The sequence below is a fragment of the Suricata suricatta genome, chromosome 17 (genome assembly GCF_006229205.1).
Source record: "Suricata suricatta isolate VVHF042 chromosome 17, meerkat_22Aug2017_6uvM2_HiC, whole genome shotgun sequence".
Taxonomy (NCBI): Eukaryota; Metazoa; Chordata; class Mammalia; order Carnivora; family Herpestidae; genus Suricata; species Suricata suricatta.
Window position 1 is genome coordinate 56,253,755 of NC_043716.1, and position 23,850 is coordinate 56,277,604.

The 23,850-nt window shown below is 63.8% G+C and overlaps 3 protein-coding genes across 10 annotated transcripts in view; 2 read left to right on the plus strand and 1 right to left on the minus strand.

Annotated features, from left to right (window-relative positions):
• The window catches only part of NPLOC4 (NPL4 homolog, ubiquitin recognition factor), a 53,547-nt gene extending 44,087 nt beyond the window's left edge, over positions 1–9,460 (plus strand). Inside the window, exons 15-18 of the mRNA XM_029927110.1 lie at positions 2,831–2,926; positions 3,973–4,089; positions 5,451–5,553; positions 7,303–9,460. Coding sequence (XP_029782970.1) covers positions 2,831–2,926; positions 3,973–4,089; positions 5,451–5,553; positions 7,303–7,460 — 474 coding nt within the window. The 3' untranslated portion in view covers positions 7,461–9,460. The remainder of the gene's footprint in view (positions 1–2,830; positions 2,927–3,972; positions 4,090–5,450; positions 5,554–7,302) is intronic.
• A 2,457-nt stretch (positions 9,461–11,917) lies between these two features.
• FAAP100 (FA core complex associated protein 100) lies at positions 11,918–21,614 on the plus strand. 8 transcript variants are annotated; one of them, XM_029928146.1, is made up of 11 exons: positions 11,918–12,115; positions 12,419–12,537; positions 13,314–13,381; positions 13,538–14,275; positions 15,467–15,623; positions 16,309–17,081; positions 17,179–17,315; positions 18,435–18,551; positions 20,370–20,456; positions 20,726–20,869; positions 21,089–21,180. In XM_029928146.1, exons 1-10 carry the CDS (start codon positions 11,951–11,953, stop codon positions 20,855–20,857), a joined length of 2,493 nt encoding a protein of 830 aa, XP_029784006.1. In that variant the 5' UTR covers positions 11,918–11,950; the 3' UTR covers positions 20,858–20,869; positions 21,089–21,180. The 8 variants fall into 8 exon arrangements, with proteins under 8 accessions (XP_029784006.1, XP_029784000.1, XP_029784004.1 ...); XM_029928140.1 differs by having other exon boundaries at positions 13,314–14,275; XM_029928144.1 differs by having other exon boundaries at positions 13,314–14,275; positions 20,439–20,456.
• FSCN2 (fascin actin-bundling protein 2, retinal) overlaps positions 21,608–23,850 on the minus strand; it is a 7,821-nt gene continuing 5,578 nt past the window's right edge. The window contains exons 5-7 of the mRNA XM_029927111.1: positions 23,577–23,843; positions 23,199–23,342; positions 21,608–22,622 (exon numbers count right to left, since the gene is read on the minus strand). Coding sequence (XP_029782971.1) covers positions 22,490–22,622; positions 23,199–23,342; positions 23,577–23,843 — 544 coding nt within the window. The 3' untranslated portion in view covers positions 21,608–22,489. The remainder of the gene's footprint in view (positions 22,623–23,198; positions 23,343–23,576; positions 23,844–23,850) is intronic.

The window sequence follows — 23,850 nt, forward strand, 5'->3', positions numbered from 1 at the left end:
CTGTCCCAAGGGGATGGGCGTCGGCTCATTTCCTAACTGCTTCCTGCCAAGGATCTCTTCGGGCTGTGTTTGGACTCAGGAAGGGCATGTGATTCAGGCTGTAAAATATCACTGCATTTGGAGCAGCGGGTCCCTCGAGCCAAGCCCATCAGTGCTTCGTTCCAATTGACAGCTCCCGAGAACGTATTTATTACCTAGGCTGTAAAGGCATCTGTTTGTTAGACTACCTGGGGTGCAGTTCAGATGGAAACAGATTGATGGAACATACACTTAGGAGGAGTCGGCGTGATGTAAAGCCCCTTCCCGAGGTCTCCACTCCCCATGGCCTCCCCTTTCCTTTTAGAAAACAACCGAGTTCTTGCTTAGTGTGCTGTGTCAGTGAGTTTGTGTGAAGGAACATTGTGGCCCAGGATACCTGAGCCCCCTATTCTCGTGCAGGGAGGTGGGAGCAGTCCCTTGAGAGCAGGTGTCCAGATGGAGTGCCGCGCTCCTCATCCATCTCAGTCCCACGGCTGACCAGGGTTGTCTGATGGCCTCGAACCCCAGGCCACTATGTCCCGCAAGAGAAGGGCTGGGCCTCGCTGCCTGGATGCCGTGGAGGAGCCATGCAGGCGTCCGGGCACTGGCTGGAGGACCTGGAGCCGGCGGGGCGGGGGGCACTGGAACAGGGGTGAGATGCCGGGTGCCCCTCAGCCTCCCTGGGCGTCCGGGACGCTCAGACTGCCTCGGGGTCTCGGCTCAGTCACACTCTAGGGGAGGTTCCGAGTCTAAGAAAGCCCTCTCTGAACTCCACATCTGTGGCCTGGGAGGTGTGCTGTTGTTGCTGGCGTCGCAAAGGGGATGCGCTGCGCCATCCACACACCTGTGTCTCTGCGGTGTGGACTGAAGTGAGGCTGGTAATACAGGCTTGCGTGTCCGAACCTTGGTGGGTGTAGGCACTCGGGGCTGTCCGTGTCTTGCAGGAGGACAGAGTGAGGCCTAGCATCTGCCGCAGCTGGTACGTGGCCCTGGGGCTGGAGGCCACACGGGTCGTGGTCTCATCAATAAAAGAGGAGTGGGCGGGGCGCCAGCCTGGCTCAGTCTGCAGAGTGTGTGGCTCTGGATCTCCGGGTTGGGAGTTAAAGCCTCATGTTGGGGGCTGAGATTATGTAAAACTAACATCTTTAAATGGGGCGCCTGGGGGGCTCAGTCGGTTAAGCATCCAACTTCGGCTCAGGTTGTGATCTCAAGGTTTGTGAGTTCCGGCCCAGCTTTGGGCTCGCTGCTGTCAGCGCAGGGCCGGCTTCAGATCCTTTGTCCCCACGCCCTCTGCCCCTCCTCTGCGTGTGTGCCTGTGCTCTGTCTGAAAAATAAACACTTAAAAACAAGTACAATCTTCAGTCGGGGCATGTGGGTGGCTCGTTCAGTTGAGCATCGGATTTTGGCTCAGGTCAGTCTCACAGTTGTGAGCTGGGGCCCCGCGTTGGGCTCAGTGAGGAGTGGGGCCTGCTTGGGGGTCTCTCTCTCTCTCTCTCTCTCTCTCCTTTCTGTGCCCCTCCCCTGATTGCTCGCGCTCTGTCTCTCTCTCAGTCTCTCTTTCCTAAAATAAATAATCTTAAAAAATTTTTTTAAAAAGTAAAATAAAATCTTTAAGACCATCAGGGCTCTGGCCACAGCCACCGCTGCCAGCCCAGCCCGTGCTTCAGTGCTGGCACAGCCCTGGCGCGCCCCGGGCCGGCCCTAGGCAGCCGCTGCCTCCACCGAAAACAGACCAGAGCAGCGCTTTCATCTTCTAGAAATAGTCCCGAAGGAACCAGAATAGCTGCTCTAAATCTGGATGAAGTGTAATCCTCTGCCGCTGGGGTCACATTGCAGAGGGGAAGCTGTGTCAACCAAAACGTGGCTGACGCCTCGCACTGGGGCGCTGGGTGGGGCTGGGGGTGGGGCGCATCTGCCTGGAGGAGAGAAAACTATTTGTTTTGATTATTGTGCATTTACCACCCTCCTGTATTTTCTATTGATTATGTGCTAGATTTTAAATGCTCTCTGTTGTTAGTACAGCGTGTGTGGGCAAAGTTCCCCTCCGGAGGCACCCTCGTGCCCCCAGCCTGGCGGGAGGCGGAGCGGGAGTGCTGCTCGCTGCGCCCGGCTGCCGGGACGTGCCCCACTGCCGCGGCTGCCCTGACAGTGCCCCGGCCTCGGCCGCCGAGCGCCCACAGCGTGCCCTCTGGTCTGTCGCTGGCCAGCGTACAGAAAGTGTCCGCAGATAGCACGATTTTTTTTTTAAGTTCACATTATTATTCTTTCATTCATGAGTTAGAGTGTTTTTAAATTTCCCAAACACAGATTACTCAAAGTTGTCTTTGCATTATCTGTAGCTACTTTTTATTTATTTAAAAAAAATTTTTAATGTTTATTTATTTTTGATACAGAGAGAGACAGAGATGAGGGGGAGGGGCAGAGAGAGAGGGAGACACAGAACTGGAAGCAGGCTCCAGGCTCTGAGCTAGCTGTCAGCACAGAGCCTGACGCGGGGCTCGAACCCACGAACGTGAGATCTGACCTGAGCTGAAGCTGGAGGCTTAACTGACTGAGTCACCCAGGCGCCCCTAGCACGATTTTTAAAATTGTCAAAAACGATTCTTCGGTTTGCTTCCCAGAGCCCTGAGTGTTGGGGGCTTCACTTAGGGGTGTCGTTAACGGGCAGCCGCTGCCTCCAGTGTGGAGCAGTTGGGCCTCTGCGCTGCTGTGAGTGACTCGGAGCTCGGGGGAGGGTGTGCTCGGGGCGCTGAGGGCCGCCCGCCCCCGATTGCCGCACAAGTGATCACGGGTTTGTGTTTTTGTTCGTTAGATCACAACAACTTTCCCCAAGGATCCAGTTTATACTTTTTCTATTTCACAAAATCCATTTCCTATTGAGAACCGGGATGTTTTGGGTGAAACGCAGGTAAGCTCTTTGTCTTCAGAAACCTAATTTAAATAACTACTGCCTGTTTACCTAGTGTCAGTGTTGTTTTTCCAGAAAGTACCAAGCCTTTACACTCCCCTGATTGATTCTTATGGCAAAACCCGGCTAGGACCTTTTCTGAGACACTGTTGATCCACCGGGACACCGACTCCAGGGCGGGGTTGGCGAATCCCACGGAGGCCAGTCCTCGTGAGGCCCCAGGCCTGCGGGTCTGCCCGAAGAGCCGGGACGGCTGACTTCTTTTTTCCCCAGATTTATCCGCCACTTTGTCCTCTCCCAACAACCTCTGTACCATTTGTTTGTTGACCAGCGTCATCCCTTCGTGGAGATGTCTCTCCTGGCTCTGGCTTCCTGCCCTGTCATCCTGCTGCGTTCCTCACGCACCATCCAAGCCACGTGGGCCTCGGGGAGCCCGGCCACCGGGGCTTCGCAGCACATCCCGCGCAGTGGCCCCTCGCTCTGAGGCTCAGGGGAGGCCGTGCGGCATTGCCAAGGCTGCCTCTTGCTGCCACCCGGCTGGTCCGGGACACATGTTTGTTCCTAGGTGCATCTGTCCGCACGGGGACCCAGGGTGCTTGCAGAGGCGCAGAGCCGCTTACTGGGTGACTCTCTTGAACCTCCTGTTTTTAGTTTTGCTGAAGGTGTAGTGTCACGTAATCCCTCTGCGCACAGAGTTCCTCCTCCACCAGGTCACGCTGCCCAAGTGAGCACTGCCGCTGGCCACTCGCAGCCCGCTCCCCCGAGGGGTCTTGTTCTGAACGTGTCTCCCGCTGGGCCAGCTTCGGAAACGTGCTCTCTTACACATACTTCAATGTGTCACGTGCACTGAGGGCCACCGCCTGTGCCGCAGCCACGTGTGTTCCTGTGGCCTGGGTCCCCGTCAGTGGCTATAGAACAAGATGGAGGAGGGCTGGGTCCACACTCTGCATTGGGCCGTGTCCCAGGCGGGGACGGACGGCTGTCTGGGTGCTGGGGTGGCCACGGCACGCTCCGGTTCACCGTGTTCTTCTGCCTCACCACTCTAGGACTTCCACAGTTTGGCCACCTATCTGTCCCAGAATACATCCTCCGTGTTCCTGGACACCATCTCGGATTTCCATCTCCTGCTGTTTCTGGTCACCAATGAGGTCATGCCCCTGCAGGTACGGCCCTTGAGTGCGCACGCCCACTGTGCACCTGGCTTTGGTGGTCCCTGCGTGCGGTTTGACTCGAAAGCGATGCTGCTTTGCCTCTCAGGCCAGGGCATGAAGCCAGGTCACAGTCCCCCTGTGTCCTGTGGGCAGTGGCTTTTCATAAGGGGCTCGCTGGTAGAATGGACTTCTGACACTAAGCCTTCGCACTGAAGCAGCTTGTGAACGCGTCTGCCCCCTGTGATGGAGGACAACTCCGTCTGTTCAAGTCCCTCGGGAGGCAGACGACACTGAGCTCTGTCCTGTAGCGTGGAGCATTGGAGACCAACGATTTACAGAATTTCTGTAATTCTAGCAGTTTCAGAATCCTGGCCCCTGCTTCTTACTGATCTCTCTCCTCCTCCCGAGTCAGTCTGGTTTCATCGCCAAGGCCCAGGAAGTTGGCCGGCGCCCAGACCGTGAGCACCAGCTGCGTGGTTGGCACTTCTAAGGCCCGCTGTCAGGAGAGGGCGTGTGTCACCAACACTGGCTGCCGTCTGAGAGTGCGGGGGAAGGGGGTGGCGGGCGGCGGGGTCCAGCTAGGAGGCCCTGACTTACTCTGTGCTGTTTTTCTGCCGGAGATCCAAGGACACACCAGAGAGAGGGGACCGAATTCTTTCTGAGCCCCTGAATGCACGTTCCCTGCAGGTGGCAGGGCGGAGCCGCCCTCCGTCCCCACTGCTCTCCCACGTCCGGTGGCCTGGAGCTGTTCTTGTGTCTGCTGGGTTATCTTGTGTCTGTATTTTGTCCCCAAACTGCCCACTTCTGATACTTGATAGTAGGCACCCTGGGGCGGCCCCTCAGCCCCAGGCCCCACACCACTGCCCGTCCAACTGGACAGGTGGCGGGAGCCTGGGCTCTTCACCGGGGCCTCCGAGCCAGTAGGCAGGTACTGTTTGCAGCCACCTGTTGGAGACGTTTTTCTGGGGAGCCCCTGCGACCCCCCCCCCAAAGCCTTCTTATAGATTCTCATCGTATAAACTATTTTAGTTCTCTGCACTTTGACACTGGTGACCAAGGATCTAGAGAGCATTTTTACAGACCTGGGTGAGAAAGCCTCCAGGGAGAGCGTGAGGGTGGAGGGGTCCCCACGACCACGGACGCCATCTGGGCCTCCAGGCCCTCAGTCGGAACGCGAACTTCAGCGTCCCGGTGGCTGAGCCCACTGGTTGGCCAATGACAGAGCAGCAGGGGAGGGCTCTTTGGGAAGAGCTTACATTGTAGCACTTGTGTGTGATGGCCCGTGAGGTTTTCTAAATCCCTCTGAGGCGTGTCTGGGCGGGAGCGCCCGCCACAGGCAGAGCGGGGCGGGCCTTCAGCTTCGGCTCTTGCAGGACAGCATCAGCCTGTTGCTGGAGGCCGTGAGGACCAGAAGCGAGGAGCTCGCGCAGACGTGGAAGAAGTCCGAGCAGTGGGCCACCATCGAGCAGCTCTGTAGTAAGTGGCCTCCGCTCGGGCAGTCCCACGAGCACAGACGTTCTCGGTGCTGTGACACGCGTGCTGCAGAGGCCCCGGGCCTGCGGGACTCGGCTCTGGCGCGCACCCACACGTGCTCGGGGTGCGCTAGCGCCCAGCGCCTTAGCGGTTTGAAAGCCCTTTTTTAGATAAGCAGAAACCGTGCGTTCACCTAAGTGCTGAGAGGCCAGAAACCTTTGGTCTCGGGCTTTCCTTTTCCCTTCTTTCTGCTGGTCCTCCGGACTCTCTTGATGGATAAGGAGGGGAAATGCACAGAGGAGAAGGTGGGGGTCTGTGTCTCGGAGCCCGAGCCCGCACGCTGCCCGGACCGATGTGTGCGGTGCAGCTGACCTGTCCGGCCCAGCGCTCAGAGCGGCGGCCGCGGTGCAGCCCTTTGCCCCGTGGCCTTGAGAGGCACCGGGATACTCTCTTGGGACAACTTGGCAAATACGTAGAAGGGGGTGTTCATACCATCTCCTCAATGTAGGGGGTAGACATTAGAGCCAAAATTAGTCGAGGAAAACCTCAGTGGGATCTCAGCTGTGAAGGAGGCCAGGTGGAGAGTTCTTGCTCGCTCTCGATGCTGTGATCCCTGGGGGTCCGAAGGGCCTAGTATTTGTCGTGCTGCCCTGCCCACCAGGTTTTCTTTCTGTATGATTCTGACAGACCAGTAACAGCCGGCTCCACGTGCCTGTACCCTTGCCCTGGTGTTCTGAGTCACCGCAGACCTTCTAGGGCAGAGGACAAGGTGTTCCCACCAAATTCCCTGAAGTGACGGCCTGCGGCCTTCTGTCCTCAGGAGGATGGTGGCCTGGTGCCCGCTGGCGGCACGCAGCCCCTGGTGTGAGCCTCCGGCCCCCACAGCCCTCCTCCAGTGCCTCACACAGAAACGTTGATGGCAACACCTTTAACACTCCGAGTGCTCTGCGTCAGCCCAGGAACGCTCGGGGACCCTGAGCACAGGGTCGAGCAGCACAGCCCCGGGGGCAGTCAGGGATGTTGGAATAACGTAGGGGGAGCACTGGGTAATATACAGGGCTGTCAGGTCACTGTGTTGGGCACTGAAACTAATAGAAAGTCGTATGTCAGTCATCCTTGAATTTAAAAAAAAAACGGTGAGACATTTCACCAAAAGCGGTGATAGCAAGTTACCGTCGGGCGTCATCAGGGACGCGCAGAGCGGCTGAGATGGGGAACTGGTGGCGTTATGTGCCCACGAGCTTGCCCCCACTGCGAGCACGGGAAAGCTGTCCTGGCCTCCGGGACTCAGGGAGCCCGACCCGGGTTCCCCCGAGACGTGAGAATGCAGGTCCACGCGGGGCCGTGTGCAAGCATATTGAAGGCAGCTTTGTTCATATGGCTCCAAAGTGTCCACGCCCGGAGGCCCCTCAGGGGCAGTGGGGAGCCGGGTGTTCCCACAGAGAACCCACACGTGGCAGTAGGAAGGAGAGCGCCACTGACACAGCACGCGGGGAGGGTGGCGGTGGGGTGGAGCTGGTCACGGGGGACCGCTTCGGGTTCGGCGGACGACAGCGTTGGCTCTTTAGCGGGGTTCTGTGCACGAGCCGGGTCCGCAGCGGGGGTCCCGGCACCCTGGCCGTCCGTGCTGTGGTGGTTTCCTTGAGGGCCTCCGCTTGCTCTGGGGGCAGCACACGAGCGCGCTCGGCGGGTGGGCGTCCTCCTCACGCCCGCCCGCAGTCGGTGAATGATGCCCTTCTCTCCCTCCCGCAGGCACGGTCGGAGTGCAGCTGCCAGGCCTGCAGGAGTACGGGGCCGTGGGCGGCTCCGCGCACGCCGCCGCGGCCGCCATGTGGGCCTGTCAGCACTGCACCTTCATGAACCAGCCGGGCACCGGCCACTGCGAGATGTGCAGCCTCCCTAGGACCTAGGGCCCCGGCCCCTGCTGGCGGGACGCGGCCCCCGCAGCCCTCTCCGAAGCCGGGGTCATTGCGACTGTCGCCCCGCAGTGGGCAGGCCTGAAGGGCGGGGCAGGGGGGCTGCCCTCGAGTCTCTGACCCACGAAGCTTCTCAACGCCAGGCTTCCGTGGAGGGAGAGCCAGCCTGGTGCTCTGTGGGCTGACAGCGGCCTCCTCGCGAGCGGCATGGTGGTCCCCCCGGCCGCCCCGCCCCGGCCTCGAGGTGGTGGAAGGCCCAGGCACCTCGGAGCCTCGCCTGGGGTCGGGCGGCGCGGAGGCCCTCCTGCTGCCATCCAGCTTTCTCTTCCCCTCCCTCCGGATGCTTTCTGTTCCTGCCCCTCCCGTGGCTCCAGTGGGGGCGGTGCGCTGTCCCTTTGCTCCAGGCAGACCCTGCCTATGAGGCCGCTTCTCCCCGTGCCGTAGCCCCGGTCTGGCGGAGACTGAGCGGCACCGGGGTCGTCGGCCTCCCGTCTGCTTGAGCTGCGGCTCGGCTCGCTGCCCACCCTTCTCGCTCTCACCACACACCCAGGTGGGAATTTTAAAGTCTGCGTTGGTTGTAATAACAGTTATCAGTAATTTGTGCCCGGAAGACTTTTATTTATTTCTTTTTATGATAAAAACAACGTAAAAGGGGAGTGAGAGAGACTAGTTTCCACTTCCTGTCCTCCCGCCCAGAGTCCCTAGGAGTGGGCACCGAGTGGGCACAGGGTGGGTGAGGGTGGACAGACCCCAGTCAGTTCTTGGAAGTAAACCTCAGTGCCTGAGACTTTCCTGCCAAGCCACACGGCCGCCACAGCTGCAGACTCGGTGGCCCATCAGGAGGGCAGCGGTGGCTCCCACCAAGCATCACCCCCACCGCAGAGGCCTCGGAGCAGGGCTGCGTGGGGCGAGCTGGGCTATCTAGGACCAGAAGCTCTGGCCGTTGGCGCAGGGCCACGTGAGAGAGTAGGGGTGTGGCCTGCAGTGAGGGCCGCCGAGACTGCCGTGGGGGTCCCGGGACAGGGGTCGAGATCAGACCTTGCACGTGTGCTCTGGGGTCCCCAGAGACTTGTGAGCAGCACCCTGATGCCTCTTTGCCTTAACGAGGGCCACGTCTTGTAGCTGCATGACGCCCACATGACAGGCCGGCCCGGACTCGGGCGTGCTGAGGGCCTCCTGGCTCTGCCCTGGGAGGCGGGCCTGGGAGACGCTCCCTTACCCGTTCTCTGCATGTTGGCTGCTTTTGTGGTAAGGGTTGTGCCTGGTACCTCAAAGTGCACCCGGCGAGGGGCACACAAGATCTGTCGGCTCTCCAGGTCAGGGGCCAGGCAGGTGGGTCTGGCCTCAGCAGAGCTGTCAGTTGGGAGCGGGAGAGGTGCAGAGTGGCCGGCTTGCAGCAGAGTCCCTGCCAGTGTGGCCCATGTCCTCTGGCCCCTGTGATCCGACGTGAGGCTGCGGAGGACCCTACCCTCCGCCTGCGTGTCTCCAGCCCCCCCCCCCCCCCCCCCCAGTGCACACCGGTTCTCCCGGTGTCACCTTCACCCACCTGCTACTCTGTCTCTCTTCAGCCAACAGTCTCCTCACTGGTGTCCTGGCAGACGCGGACCGCGTTTCCTTCTCTTCGCTGAAGGAAAAGAGTTGGGATTTCTCTGATCTGGTTGCAAGTCACTCTTTGTTCAGTAACGCACTTTATTTTATTGTCCAGATAGATTCAGAGCTCAGCATGAGGGTGTGGGGGGCATGGCCTTGGCCACGGGCATGCAGCCACCTCCTCTCACCCAGGGCGGGGCCCTCCAGCCCTAGCCGCACCCTCCTGTCGCCAGGCGAGGGCGACCTCGTGCTCCCCTGTCCAGGCCCGGCCGCCTCTGACCAGTCCGCTCCTGGTGCTCGCGCTCAGCTCCACTTGGGGCTTGCAGGGGTGCAGCAGTTGGGTTTGCATTAGCGTTACCTGGACTCCGGCCCTGCCGGGAAACTAATAAAACACCTGAAGTGACCGTCAAGCTCCCCGTTTGTCATTCCGGGCTCTGAGGCCCCTCCCTGCGCGCCGAGCTCCTGACTTCAGGTTGGTCTGCTCCCTGTTGTGTGACTTCACTTTTCTCTGCACGTCACTGTCCTCATGTGGAGCCCTCTCCCCTGCCCGGGCTCCTCGGCACAGACTTCCGGTGTGTCATCCAGTGGAGGAGGAGAGCAGTGGCTTCCCTGCCTGCCGGCCACATGGCTACCCCCAGGCCTTCACATACACCTTTCCACACCACCCAGTCCTTGGGCCACGTGACTCACAGCTCCCTGGACCAGCTGACATCAGGGGGCCCTCGGTGCCTCTGGGCCTGGCTTCCCCAGCAGCCACAGCCTCCACGTTGGGGTCACTGCCATGCCCCGCCCTTCGTGTGCCTCGGGCTGCTGGAATGGCTGGATGTGAGGGGAGCCACCCCCACCTCGGGAAACCAAGCGGAGGGGACATGCTCTGTGAGGAGGGCTCAGCAGGGCCTGCTGCTGCCCTGCACACAACAGGGCTTCTCCCCCCAGGCTGCAGGTGTCATTTGACCTTAGGAAGATTACACTGCCCCCAGGTTTGGCAGAGAGAGCACTGATGGGAGCGTGCACCTTGCACCCCTAAGTGAGAGGCTGCCGGCCTTCAGCCCGTTCATGTCTATAAACCCAGGGCCCCCCTCTGTGTTTAGATAGGGTGATGTTCATAAATCCTCATGTCACAGTGAGGGCTTCCCTGGCTTGGGGCCAGGAGCCTGCTAGGCTCCCTGAACAGAGGGAGAGGGATGGAGGAGTGACCTGGCCCAACAGAGCCTGCAGGGTCGTCCTGGCCAGCCAAAGGCTAAACCTGGGGAGTGAGGCCTGCCCGGCTCAGCCCACCTCCTAGATCCACTTCCCTGCGTGCTCACCTTCGATAGGGCAGCCCCTCTGTGTCGGGGAGCAGCCTCGGTGGATGGGATGGGAGTAAGTGTGAGTGGGCAGTTCAGGAGGGGCGTGGTCAGACTGGAGAAGACTTGGGCCCTGCCTGCCCCCACTGCCCAGTTATGAAGGCCTATGGGGTGCCTTGGTGGCTCAGTCCAACCTCCGCTCAGGCCATGATCTCGAGGCTCATGAGTCCCACCCCCACATCAGGCGCTCTGCTGTCAGCGTGGAACCTGCTGCGGATCCTCTGTCCCTCCGCCCCACCCCACCTGGCTCACTGTCTCTCTCAGAAATAAACATTTTTTTAAAAAAATGACAAGAATGACCAACAATGAAGTCCTAGTGCGAGTTGTTCTCTCCTGTCTGGTCCCAGCATCAGGGCAGGGTTTCCAGCCTAGACTTCACCTGGGAGCAAGAAGGGCAAACAACAGAGTGCAAAGGGGCACATTCATGTATTCAGCCAGCATCCAGAAACTGTAGAGAGGTGGCCGGCCACTGCCTGGGGGTGGGGGGTGGGGCGGTCTGTCCACCTCAGCGAGGCTGACCGCGGCGGTGATGGTTTAACTTCCAAGCCCAGGGAACAGCTGGCAGCTGCCCCTTCACTGTACTGTGCTTGGCCACACCCCACAGAAGCCACTCGCTCCTGAGTGATCTTGGAGACTCTCCCATTGGCAAGGAGTGGCATGTACTTGACCTCCCATCTGCAGCCACCTTTCAGGGACTCGGTCTCCTAACTCATCCAGAAGAGAGCTCCTGGCTCTTCTCTGGTGAGCGCCTCCAAAGCCCCAGGGACTATGGAGGGGGCAGCCACGGTGGTGAGGAGGAGGGGTGTCTCACCCCGGCTTCACCTCCCCCCCCAGACCTATTACTGGTTAGCTGTACCCTCTTCATGATTCTTTTCCCCCATTGTCCAGTCAAACTAACACACTGTCTTAACAGTTTGTGGCTCAAACCCTGGGGGCGGGTTGGGCTGAGAGAGAGGTGACCCATCCCCAGGCCTGGAACGACTGGGCTGTGGGAGCCCTGGACTTATCTGTGGAGTCCAACCGCTCCGTAAGGCCCTACAAAATCGTTTTAGGAGCGGACCGCCTGCTCAGAGGAGGCGTTCCGCTGGCCCTGGGGGGCCCCCGGGGTTCCAGCCCCAGCCTGGGGAAGCCCGAGTACTAGCAGAGTCCCGGAGCCAGCGCGGTTCCACGGCGTACGGGGGAGGCGCGACGCGACTTCGGTCCCTGCCAACGATCCCCCAGGCACCGCACCGGCGTGGGAGGTGCCGCGGGGTTCCCCCCCTACGAGGGTGCCTGGGGCCGCGCGGCGGACGGGCGAGATCCTCTAGGGCAGGCCCTGGGGTTTCCCACGTTTGGCTCTAAACACGCGGGCCCTTTGCCAAACCTCTGGGTCCACCAGCTTCCTCGCAGGGGCGTGGCCTTCCGGCCCGCCACCCAAGGTTGGACCCCGCCCCCGCCTTCTGGCCCCGCCCCCGGGTCCGCCCCCGCCCGGACCACTTTACGGCGGAGGTCGCGCCTCCTAGCGGGCGGCCGTAAAGCGCCCCGCGCCCCCGAGCCTTCGCCGGCACCATGGCCGGCTTCGCGCCACGGGTCCAGTACTTGGCGGGCTTCCGCTGCCCGCTCGGGGGCCTGGCGGCGGGCAAGCCTCGCGTGCTGTGCCACGGGGCCGAGATCTTCGTGTCCACCGGGAGCGAGCTTGTCTACGTCTACGACCAGGACGGGAGGCTGCTGACCGTGAGCGCCGGGCGGCGGCCTCGGGCCCGCGAGGGGCGGGGAGGGGGCGGTCTTGGGGGTTCCCGGGAAGGGGAATGCGGGGAGGAGTCGGGTGTGTGGACCCCAGGGTCCGGGGAGGACACGGGGGACAGGCCCTCCGGGGCGAGGGGGTAGGGCTAGGCGACAGCGTGTAGGGGGTGAGGAGACTTGGACGTGGGGGATCCTGGTTTTTTGGGAGGGGCCAGCGCTTTTGAGGTGCTGCCCTCCGCCTCCCCTCGGTCCTTCTGGCGGCCGGCCTGACGCTGCCTTCTCCCCGATGTCCAGGCTGTGTACAGGTTCCCTGGCCGGGTGTGGCACCTGGAGCTCTCGACCCCCCGCAGGGCGCTCTACGCCCTGTGCGCCCAGAAAGGCATCTACTGCTTGTCGTTGGACCAGGCGAGCAGGTGAAGAGCGGTCGCTGGGCAGCACTCCTGGCGGAGGCTGACACGGCCTCAGCTGGACTCTGGTTGTCTGTGACCGTGGCCTCCCTACTCTGTCTACTCAAACACGCTTCTGTGCCTTCTGCTTGCCCCGGAGCAGGTTCAGAGTGAGCACCCACCGGCCCTCATCTGTAGGGCTGGGGGGGCCCAGGGCGCTCCCGACCCCCGGCATGTGCGTTCTCTAGCAGGCTCCTGCTGGAGGAGAATCCGCACTAAACGAGGTTCAGGCTGCAGAGTGTGCAGCCTGGGGTAGGACCCTGGCCCCTCTGGTGTAACACACCCTTTAAGGGGGGGTCTCTGTGGTTAGCAGTCACACCCAAAACACCCCGAACCCTGAGTCAGCAGTTAGGGGGGTTAGGCCTCTCCCAGGGACTAGTGCAGATCCTGGACACAGGTACCTGCTGACTGCCGGTTTAGGACGTGAAGAGGTGGGGGCTGTGATTCAGAGACGAGGCCCTGAGAGCTCTCACAGCTGCACTGATGGGAATTTTCCTTCGGCACCCCGTTCCCGGAAGCTTGGATGCATCCCGTCCCGTGTGCCCCTGGGTGAATGGTCAGAAGAGTCCGAGGGCAGGTGGCAGGCCGGCTGCTCCCTGGGGGGCCTTTCGCAGGGTGCTGACAGGCTGTAACAGCCACCAAGGTCACTCCCTGTGGAGACTCTGCGCCCTGTGCACTCACCTGTGGTTTGTTGGGAAGAGAATTCATGAACGTTCTGACCGACAGCTCCCTGGTTCTTGAAGGTCTGTGAGCCAAGGAGCCGGGGACGACAGGGACGCGGATGAGGACGACAGTGAGGACAGTGAGGACGGTGAGCCCCCTTGCCCTGTGAGCCCTGTGGACCCAGATGCCTGCATCCTCCCCGATGCCACACTGTGTGCTTTCGTTGTGCTCGATGACATGCTGATCACCCTGGCACAGGGTCCTGCCCAGTGGAAGGTACAGCTGTTCGGGTGTCCCTGTCCAGGGGAGGATGCCAGACCCCCGGGCCAGATCGGCGAGGTGGAGTTGTCCACTTCCAGCCCTCCGGCTGGGAGCCTGGGGGAGCCTGCAGCCCCCCACTTCCTCCCAGTGCTGTGCTGTGCGTCACCACCAGGCTGCAGTGGGCCGCGCGACCGTCTGCGGCGCTCCGGGGGCTTTGTGCTGGAACGGGCCCTCTTCGGGCTGCTCTTTGGAGTTGATGCCTCCCTCCTGGAATCACCTGTGGTCCTCTGCGGTCTCCCCGATGGCCAGCTCTGCTGTGTGGTCTTGAAGACTCTGGTCACCTCCAGGTTGGCCCCGGGTGACCCGAAGGCCCTTGTCAAGATCCTACATCACCTGGAGGAACCCGTTGTTTTCATCGGAGCCTTAAGGACAGAGTCACCGGACATGGAGGACACACACCCTGACTGCCTAGTGGCGCTTGGTCACTGCGGCCGGGTGCTGGCCGTCAGGGCCAGCTGGGATGAGGCCGGGGCCGTGGCGCCAGAGCTGCAGGAGTACCGGCTCCCGGGGCCCGTGCTGTGCGCAGCCTGCGGCGGAGACGGCCGTGTGTACCACAGCACCGCCTCCGGCCTCTGTGTCGTGGACCTGGCTCGGGGAGGCGCCCCCCCGGACCCCGGGCAGCCTGACGGGGGCCCGGGAAGCCTGCCCTCGCTGCTGTGTCCGGCCAGCTTGGGCGTGTGCAGCGTCGTCGCGCTCTCGGTGTTGTCCGAGGTGCCTGCAGGTACGAGCAGCCGTGTAAACCTGGGAAAGGAAAGCTGGTGCTGGGGCGGAGCCCGGCGTGGCCGTCTTCTCCCCTGCCGCCGGGCCGCCCTCCCGTCTCGGGCCCTTAGCGCCTCCCAAAAACCTGACCGCCGGGCGTTTCCCCGCCGCGTGGGGCCTGGGCGTTGACGCTGGTTTTCCTTCGGGTCACGGGGTGCCTGGTGGTGTGTGGTTTGTGTGGGCAGCGGCCGCCGCTGGCTGCTCTCCTTGGGAGGGGCCTGCAACTGGGTGACCCAGGGTGGGAGCGTCTCCCTGTGACAGGTCTTATGTGGGTGGTCCAGGGAGAGGCAGATGGTGTTTTTTGAAGGCGGGAAAATGCCTGCCCTGCTTCCCGAGTGGCCTGCTGCCGAGTCCCCTCCGCCCCGGAGCGGGCGGCATCCCGGAGCTCTGCCTCTGTGTTTCCCCAGATGGAGCACGGAGGGTTTTTGCCATGTTTGCCCAGCACTGTGTTAGCAAAGTGGAGCCAGCCCCCACCCCCAGCGCACACTCACATTACGACAGCCCACGAGGCCCTGACGCCTGCGTGGACAGTACTCAACAGTGTCTGGACCACAGGGAAAGAGGGCTTTGTGGATGGCAGCGCCCAGCAGCAGCTCGGCCTGTGCACCCTCTGTGCCCCGCTGTTCTGCCTCAGCCCTGGGCCTGGGGGACCAGCACACAGTTGTGGGAGGTGGAGCCGGTCTTCTGGAGGCTCCCCTGGAGCCCAGGGGCAGAGTAGAATGTACTAGAAAGGTAGCAGGCTTCCCCCCAGGAGCCCAGGGGTAGGGTGGGGCATGGAACATGCTAGAGAGGTAGCAGGCTTCCAGGAGGGTCCCAGTGAGTGCAGAGTGATGACGAAGGGCTTGTGCGGCACCCTTCAGGCTGGAGGCAGCTTTGCCATGGGGGGCCCATCAAAGGCAGAGCTGCGTCTGGCTGACTCGGTGGCCCGCACGCCATGTGCCTCAGGTGGATGTGGGCAGTACCTCTGCCCCCCCACCCAACCCCCCTGCCGGGCCCACATCCAGGGCTCTTCGGTCATCCTGCATCTCTTCAGGGCCATCGCCAGGACCCTCTCTCTCACCCGGGTACTGGCTTCTGTCCACATTTGTCCTGTGCCTCCAGCAGCCTGCCCCTCCTCACCTGTTGACCAGGCCCCATGGGTGTCCATCCTCAGGTGGCACCAGGCTCCTGGCCTTGTCTGCCAGGGGCCGCCTGATGACCTGCAGCCTGGACCTGAGCTCTGCGGTGCCCTGCCCCCCCCAAGGGCCGGTGGAGAATACTGGCCAGAAGATTAAGGAACTACTCTCTGGAATCGGGACTGTCTCTGAGAGGTAAGCAGCGGGGCTTCCTGGGTCGGGCGGGGGCCCGTACGTGTCCTTACCGGGTTGGTGCCTTTGGGAGGACAAGGCCCTGCGTGGGGGTGTCGGTCTGGGCTGGGCCCATTACTTTGCCTCTGACCCCGCTGAGAGCCCCAGATGCCGTGTTGTGTGGCCGCCTCGGTGGATGAAGGGACCTCTGCCAAGTCCTGGGCCCTGGCCACACCTCTTCACTGCCAGCAGGGAGACTGCCGACTCCGCAGCTCCCCCAGGGGACCCCTCTCCTCGGAGGTCTCTGCCCCCTGTCTCAGGAAAGGCCCCAGCGGCTTCTTCCTCTGACCCCTTCAGAGAGAAAGTAGGCGCCCCTCAGCCCTTGCCTGCCCTTCTGTGTGGCCCTGGGTGATGTCTATAGGCTTCAGCCCTGCGGTGGCACCCCCTGACCCACGTGGCCCTGACAAGGTTGGCCGTGGCTGTGAGCCTGGTGGACTAGGCCAGGCGGGCTGAGCGGGGGTGCCGCCAGCTCCACCTCTGTCCCTTGTGGCCCTCCTGCCTGAGAGGGGGCTTCGCTTGGCCCGCTGGGGCACCTTCGAGAGGGCCCCAGAAGGGTGGGACCGGAGAGCTGCTCCCCGAGGCAGGGGCCTGCTCCTCACTTGGCGCACGTCCGTGCCCGCGCCTGAGCTGCCCTGTTCGTTCTTCCCAGAGTGTCTTCCCTGAAGAAGGCAGTTGACCAGCGCAACCAGGCCCTCGCGTGCCTCAATGAAGCCATGAACGTGAGCTGCGTCCTGCTGGCCAGCCGGGAGGGCCCCAGGCCCATCTCGTGCACTGTCACCACTGCCTGGAGCCGAGCGCAGCTGCGGGATGTGCTGACGGCCACCTGCCGGGTGCAGAATGGCAGTGGCTTCAGTCTGGGGCGGGGCTGGACTTGGTGCGTGCAGGTGCTCACCGGCTCCCGTGCCTCGGACCCGGACCCGGCCGGCTCGGCCACCACCTACACCATCCCTGTGGACCGGCTGGGCCCCGGCGAGCAGCGGGAGGTGACGCTCACCCTGGGTCCCAGTGACGACGGCACGCTGGACCTGCCTGTGACGGTGGCCTGTGCACTCCACTACAGCCTCAGGGAGGTCCTGGGCAGGGCCCTCGCCTCCTCGGACTCTCTTGAGGACCCCTCTTTGGACGGGTGCCCCCCCGACATGTTGCCCGAGCAGGAGGGCATCTGCCTGCCCCTGAGCGACCACGCGGTGGACATGCTTCAGTGCCTGCGCTTTCCTGGCCTCGCCTCGCCCCCCGCGCAGGCGCCCAGCCTGCTCGGCCCCACTGGTGACCCCGTGGACACCTTCCTGGGAGCTTGCCTGGGGCCTCGCAGTGAGCCGGCAGGGCCTGCTTCACTGCGGGCCAAGTTCCTGCCCCCGTCGGTGGCCACCATCAAGGTGTCGGCAGCGCTCCTGAAGGCCGCCCTGGGGGCCGGTCAGCCAGGTTGGTGTTGCTCGTGGCCGGGCTCCGGCCCATGGACGTGGGGCTCCTCCCTCTCCCAGGACCCTCGCCAGCTCCCTGCACTGCCTCTCTCCACCAGGCGTGCCTCTGGGCTGTGCCGCCCTGCAGTGGCTGCTCGCCGAGAACAGCGCCCTGGACGTGGTGAGGGCCCGGCTGCTGTCCTCCGTCCAGGGAGTGGCCCCCGACGGCACTGACCTCCACCTTGTTGTCCGAGAGGCAAGCCAGGGGTCGGCTCTCTGGGGAAGTAGTGTCGTGTTGCTGGCTTCCAGCACGGCGTCCGCGAGCCTGCAGTACCTCTGGGCTGCTTGCGAGGAATCAGTCTTGGGCCTTCCAGAGGTTTCTGACGTGCACCACCTGACGTGCGCTTGTGCTGGAACAGCCTTCGAGGGGCCCGTGGCAGCGTGGCCCTCACGTTTCAGGCCCCTGTGGGGACGGCCCTGCGCGCTGCTGGAATTCGTGGCCAGGTGCCCCCGTGTTGCTTGGCAACAGTTTGTACCCCGGGAGTAGCGGCCACTGACCCCAGTCCCTGAGCCAGTGCTCTTCTGGCCACGCCCTCTCGCGCTCGCCTTCCCTCCCGAGGTGCTCCTGGCGGCAGGCCCAGGGTCAATCCCAGCAGACTTAAAATCCAGCGATGGAGGCTCGCAGAGAGGCCCAGAATGCCTGGACACCTGTCCCCAAGGAGGCGGCCGCCCACCGCACGGCCTTTGAGGCCGGACAGCATGCGTGCGCTGGGGCGGCCCCGGTGGTGGAAAGGGCCGGCGCTCAGCCCGGCGAGCGCCCGCAGTCCCAGCACGTCCCCCAGGCTGCAGAAGGAGGAGCTGCCAGGGACAGTGGCTCTACCCCTGGGGCGCTGGGACCTGTGTGGGGAGCGAGCTGGGGTGTCCCGGCTTTCAGCCTGCCCATGCCAGGGGTTCCTCCTGAGCTCGGTGTGCCTAGAACTTCCTGGGGGGCACTTGGCTGACTTTGGGCACCCGTTCCGCTCTCATTTTCACGTCTGAAACCCTGGCCCTGCTGCCAGGTGACGTGGGATGCCCGGTGTGGGCTGTCCTCAGCGGAGTGGGGGCAGAGTCCCTGCCCTGTAGACCCGAGGGAGTGGGATGCTTTCTAGACCGCCATTCCCGACGGGCTGTGGCTGGCCGGGTGCGGGCTGGCCGGCTCTCAGGCACAAGTTAGCAGGTGGGGAGACCCAGGCTTGGGAGCTCTTCTGCCCCTCGCTCTGCTCCAGGGTGCAGGGGGGCCGCCCAGACTAGGGAGCAGGGCCCCTCCTGGGAGCTTCCCCCAGGGAGGGACGGGGCAGGTCCGGGCATGGGCAGTGAGGCTCCTCCTGTGTTGCAGGTGACGGTGACCCACCTGGGCGCAGCAGGGCCCCTGCAGGCTGTGGAGATCCAAGTGGAGAGCCCCTCTCTGGCCAGCCTGTGCCAGGCACACCATGCTGTCGTGGGGCGTCTGCAGGTGCGTGGGCCTGCCCGGGAAGTGGGGGCGCTGCACATGGGACCGCGGGGGTTGCAGGATGACCGTCCTTCCTCTGCTTGTGCACCGTGTGTCGTGTGGGTGAGCTGTGGGCAGCAGGGGGCGAGTAGGGCAGCTTTGCGCATGGCCCCTCGGGAACCCCGCCATCTGGTGTGCCGCCGGCCGCCCATCGTGCCCCTGAACCCGCGTGAGTGCCGCATCAAAGGAAGAAGGTCCATGTGCCACCTGTCGTGCTCGTGTGCAGTCTCCACACTTGCCCGGCTGGGCCGAGAGGCCATGCCCTGGGGGGCGATGCCCTGAGCAGGGATCCTGGGACAAGGTGTCTGCACTCTGAGCCTCCCCATCTCTGCCAAGAAAGTGGGAGTGGCGGCCAGCCTCTGACGCCGCTAGGGCCCATTTTGCCACCCGGCATATGAGGGGAAGCTGCCACCGTGCTGTCCTTGAGTTCCAAATGGAATCTGTCACCTGGTGCCCTGGGTGGGGCAGAGCCCCGGCTCCGAGATTGGCTGGCCCGTCTCCTCACACTTGGCGCTCCCAGAAGGTCTACAGTGGTAGCCACCAGCCGGCTGTGACAGCTCTCAGTGGCCCTGGCAGCAGCCCCACCTGGGAGCTTGTGGTGCACGTTCCCAGCCTTCCCCCGCCCCCTGGCCCCAGATCTGGGAATCCGAGAACCCGCAGTCGGCATTTAGGCTTCGACACGGCCCTGAGTGGTGCTGTGCTAGACCCCCCGGGGCGCCCCAGGGAGCCAGGAGCCTGTGACCCCAGCGCTCACCCCACACAGCGTGGCTGGGCTGCCGTGGCACCGGCGGCTCGGGGATCTAGTCCTGAGGGGTCTCTGCCCACCGGGGACACCAGCCTCCAGACTGACTCTCGCTCCCTCTGCCCAGAGAGGAGCTGCTTCGACTGTCCCCTCCTTGCTGCCAGGCCGTTTCCGGACATGCCGGGCATGGCAGCCGGGAACTGGATGCTTAATGTGGCACTGGGGAAGGAGCGTGCTGACCCGACCCCTGGCTGGGAGGGCTGCCGTGACAGCCGCAGCCCGGGCTCGGACAAGAACTGAGTGCTGGAGACTGAGGCCCCTCCGAGGCACACAGACACCGTGTTCCACCGGGTCTTTCCGCTGCTGCCGTCTGTGCCTGCCTGCACACTTCCCACAGGGCTGCCGCTCACGGTGGTTTGGGGCCCGCGTGTGTGGCCTCCCCCTACCCTGTACCTTTGCGCAGCTCTGAGTGGTCACGTGCTGAGCCGCTGGGGCTGGGACTTCCACATATGAATTGGGGGCAGGTTAGGCTCCTGACAGGGAGCTGCAGACCGTGGTCCATCCTGTCAACCGACACTGTGGACCCAGCGATGGGCGCCCGCACGTGAGAACCGGCATGTGATCTGCTGTGCAGCAGGGTCCTCCCTGCCCCAGCCTGTCCCGGGGCCACCCCGCCCCAGCCTGTCCCATGCCTGGTTTCCCCAGAAAGCATGACAAGAAGCGGCCCTAAAGTAAGCCATTCTAAGCGGACGTGCGAACAGGGCAGGTTGGGTGGCCCCCGTGAGGGCAGCGGGCACCGGGCCTGACACTGAGGACGAGAGAAGTGCGGGCAGGAGGCAGCTCTGTGAGGACAAGGAGATAGGTGCTCAGCAGAGGGGCAGGAAGCGAGGAGAACATTACTTCCGAGTAAACTGCTGGGCCTGGAGTGGAAAATGCAGAGGGGCCCTGGAGGTGGGGGCTGGAAGAGCCCCGGGCACCCCCTCCAGATGGGGCTGGGAAGTGTCCTCTCCAGCCACCTGCCCTTGTCCCCCCCCCCCCAGAGGATGGTTGTGGAGCACGCTGCCCAGAGCTCCAGCCCACCCGACCTCCGTGTCCAGTATCTCCACCAGATCCAGGTCAACCACGAGGTGAGGCCCCTCATCGTCCTCCCCCAGCCTGGCCAGTGAGGGCGGAGGGGCACACACAGGCCTCAGGTGTCCCCGGAGCTCACAGCCGAGGCTCAGGAGGGAGGTAGAGTGGGTGTCACTACATCTGGCTCCTGCTGGCTCCCCCTGCCACCTGGGGAGTGGGGACTGTTCCTCCCGAGTGGGATTTGTGCATGATGGGAGTCCCGCAGCAGGGCCCAGGCTGTGCCCGGCAGGGACGTGGGGGTCTGAGTGCCGCCTCCCCCCTGCAGACACTGCTGCGGGAGGTGCAGACGCTGCGGGACCGGCTGAGCACCGAAGACCAAGCGAGCTCGTGCGCCACGGCAGAGCGGCTGCTGCAGGTGTACCAGCAGCTGCGCAGCCCCAGCCTCCTCCTGGTGTGACGCCCCCTCCAGGTGGGCCCTCCCGCTGCCGCGACCCGGTCCCTGACCCCGGCCGTAGATGGGTGGGAGGTGGTGCAGGTGGGTTTGGCACCGGGCTGCTCTGGGGGCGGGGAGGGGTGCCTGGAGGAGGTGGCGTGCCTAGCGCGTCGTTTCCGGGCACTGAGATGGTGTCTGTCCCCTGTGGGCCCGCCTGGCCTGAGACGCCCCACACCGCTCCTTTCCCGCCAGCAGCTGCCCGTTGGCCCCGCTGCACCTGGCTGCGCTGGGCGTCTCCGCCCTGGAGCACCGGAGCCGGACCGGCGACCTCTCCTGCGCCCGGAATCGGGGTCTAGACCCCAGGACAGCGGCATCGTCGCACGGCCCGCTTAGGCCCCTGAGAACGTTGCTGGGGGCGGGCCGCCCACTCACCCACAGACCCTTTCGGCCCCTGGTGGGCCCGTCAGCCCTGCTTCTCCGCAGGGGCTGAGCTCCCCAGCTGGGTGGGCGCCCCGGGGGCTGGAGCCCGCTCCCAGTAGCTGCTCCCAGTGAGGCCACACTCAGCGCCCAGCACTGTGCATTGTTTCCAGGGTCCCCAGGGGTGGGCTGCGGTCCCCCGGCTGCCTCCCTCCTCCCGGGCTTGATTCCCATTCTGGTGCTGACATGTTTAACAACTGGGGAGGGTGACCTTCCTTTGGACTGTGACATGGTGCTCTTCTGTGCGTCTGGGGTCTGCGAGGCACCCCCTGCCGCAAGACAAGTCCACTCGGTGTCTAGCTGCCTTGGCGTCAGCGGTGTTTTATTTCTGCTTCCCCTCTTCCTCAGTGGGGTGGCAGCTTTGACCGGGACTTCTGGGCCTCCCCCCGGGTATGCTTGCGTGAACCCCGCAGTGGCCTCTCTGTGGTCCTAGGGGCCAGTGAAGCCCCCAGCACTGGGGGGGAGTGCCCACCCCACCTCCAGGGCACATGAGTCCCTCCCAGGGAGGACCAAGGACATCTCCGAGGAGGGAGAGGGGCTGGTGGGGTGCTCCTGAGAGTGGGTGGTCGCCCCACGGACCGCACCCTGGAGGCTGCTCCCAGGGTGGAGGAGGAGGGACAGAGGCAGTGGGCTCGCCGTGTGTGGAAGGAGCAGTGCCGGGACCGCCGCCAGGCGCCGTTCGGCTGTCCCTGGTCCCCAGCGCGCCGCCTCTGCTGGGCCCTTCATGAGGCTCCCCTCATGAGGCCTGAGCACTGGGCCTTCTGGGGATGGAGAAGCAGTGGCGGCAGGTGGCGGGAGGCCCCTGGTTGGGCGGGGTGGGTGCAGGGACAGGTCGACCACGTAGTCTCCAGAAATGGAGAAAAGCTACACATACAGCCAGCAAGTCAAGAGCAGAGACAGTGGGACCATGTAGAACGCTTGGGGGTCAGCTGAGGTCTTCAGGAGGATGACAGCCAATGGGACGCGGGCCACGGGACAGACCTCGGCCCAGCTGGATGCCTGGGGAGCCTCGTGTGCTGGGGTGCCGTCGGGGTGCCGTCGGTGCCCCGCCAGGGAGGGAATGCCACGCTGAGCACCAGGTGTCCCGCGGCTTGTGGTTCTGTCTCCTGCACGTGGCTCTGATCCACTAGAGAACGTCCTCCACTCACTCTGCTTCTCGTCCCCGGGGTGCTGAGCCGCTTAGTGCGACCCCAGCTGGCCCCTCCGGGGACCGAGGCACTCTCCAGCGCTGCCCCGGGCTGTGTGGGCTCCATTCAGCGAGTGTCTGAGGCCAACCAGGTGTACCGTCTGACAAAGGCCAGCAAAGGGCAGTCTGGGGGACCCCAGAGGAGAATCGACTCCTGCGATTACAGGCCTGTTGTCTTCTTGCATGTGGTGAGCCCTAAGCAGGTGAGCCCCCAACCCCCCTGCCCTGGATGCCACCAGGGGGCAGCGCAGGCCAGGCCTCGCCTCTGCCTCCCCTGGGCTCCGTGGGTGGTTTCCAAGGGCTAACTCGGCTGGCCTTGCAGGAGCGAGCCGACTTGGGTCCAGCCCTTGTACTCAAGGAGTACAACCAGGCCACAGAGGACGAGGGGAGGGAGGGGAGGGGGGAGGGGGTTCCCATCCTCCCCTCTCTGGTCCAGAGCAACCAATCTGCACCCCGTCCCCTGAGCCCCTTCCCCAAAGTGCCCCAATCCCAACTGGCCCACCCTGGCTGGACTCACTGGGGGAGAGGGCGGGGCTTCAGGCCCCCAGGCAAGGGCAGGGGCTGCCCAGGATCTGGAGAGGGAAGTAGGCCTCAGGACCCAGCGGGCATCTGCCCTAGTCCCTCCCCTCAGGCTCTCAGCCACTTGCTGTGTGGCACCCCTTCCCCCACCCCCAGGTTCTTTGTCTCCCCCTCGGCTCTCACCTCTGACGGCTTAGGTCACCCAGCCCATCCAAGGGGAATTGGCCTGAGTGGGGGTCCTGGAGGGCTGGGGAGTGCTGGGTGCCGGCTGGTGAACCACAGACCCTGTCCTGGTATCCAGCCGGCCACGGCCACGGGGAGGCCAGCCTGGGGGCGCGGAGTTTCCGAGTCTTTGAGTGGAGCAGTGCGGTGGGAATAGGGGGCCTGGAGCGCCCTTCCTGGGCCCAGTAGCAACCATGTGGGTGCAGGGGCTGAGAGGGGCTCCCCCCACCCAGGGTTAGCCATACATAGTCCTGCTTGGGAGGGGCGGATCGCTTTTGCTTCCGGGGTTTCCTAAAACCCTGCCCGTGGGAGGGAGGCCAGTGTGTGCAGGCACCTCACCCTAAAGCCCCTTTAAGCTTCAACACGAGGGGCCTGGGACCGTCCCGCTGGGTGGAAGGGGGTCTCTTCCCCCTGGTGTTGGGGAGCGGCTGCATGGCCAGCACGTGACAGCAGCTGGGGGTGGGGGTGCCAAGGCGGAGCCAGAGGAGGTCCGGGCTGTGCCTGCCCTGGGTTGGGCGGGGCGGCGTCCCGGCCCAGCTCCCAGCGCTGAGGATGGAGAGGCGCAGCGGCCGCCGGGGCTGGGGTGCAGACCTTCCGCGGACCCCCCTCCCCG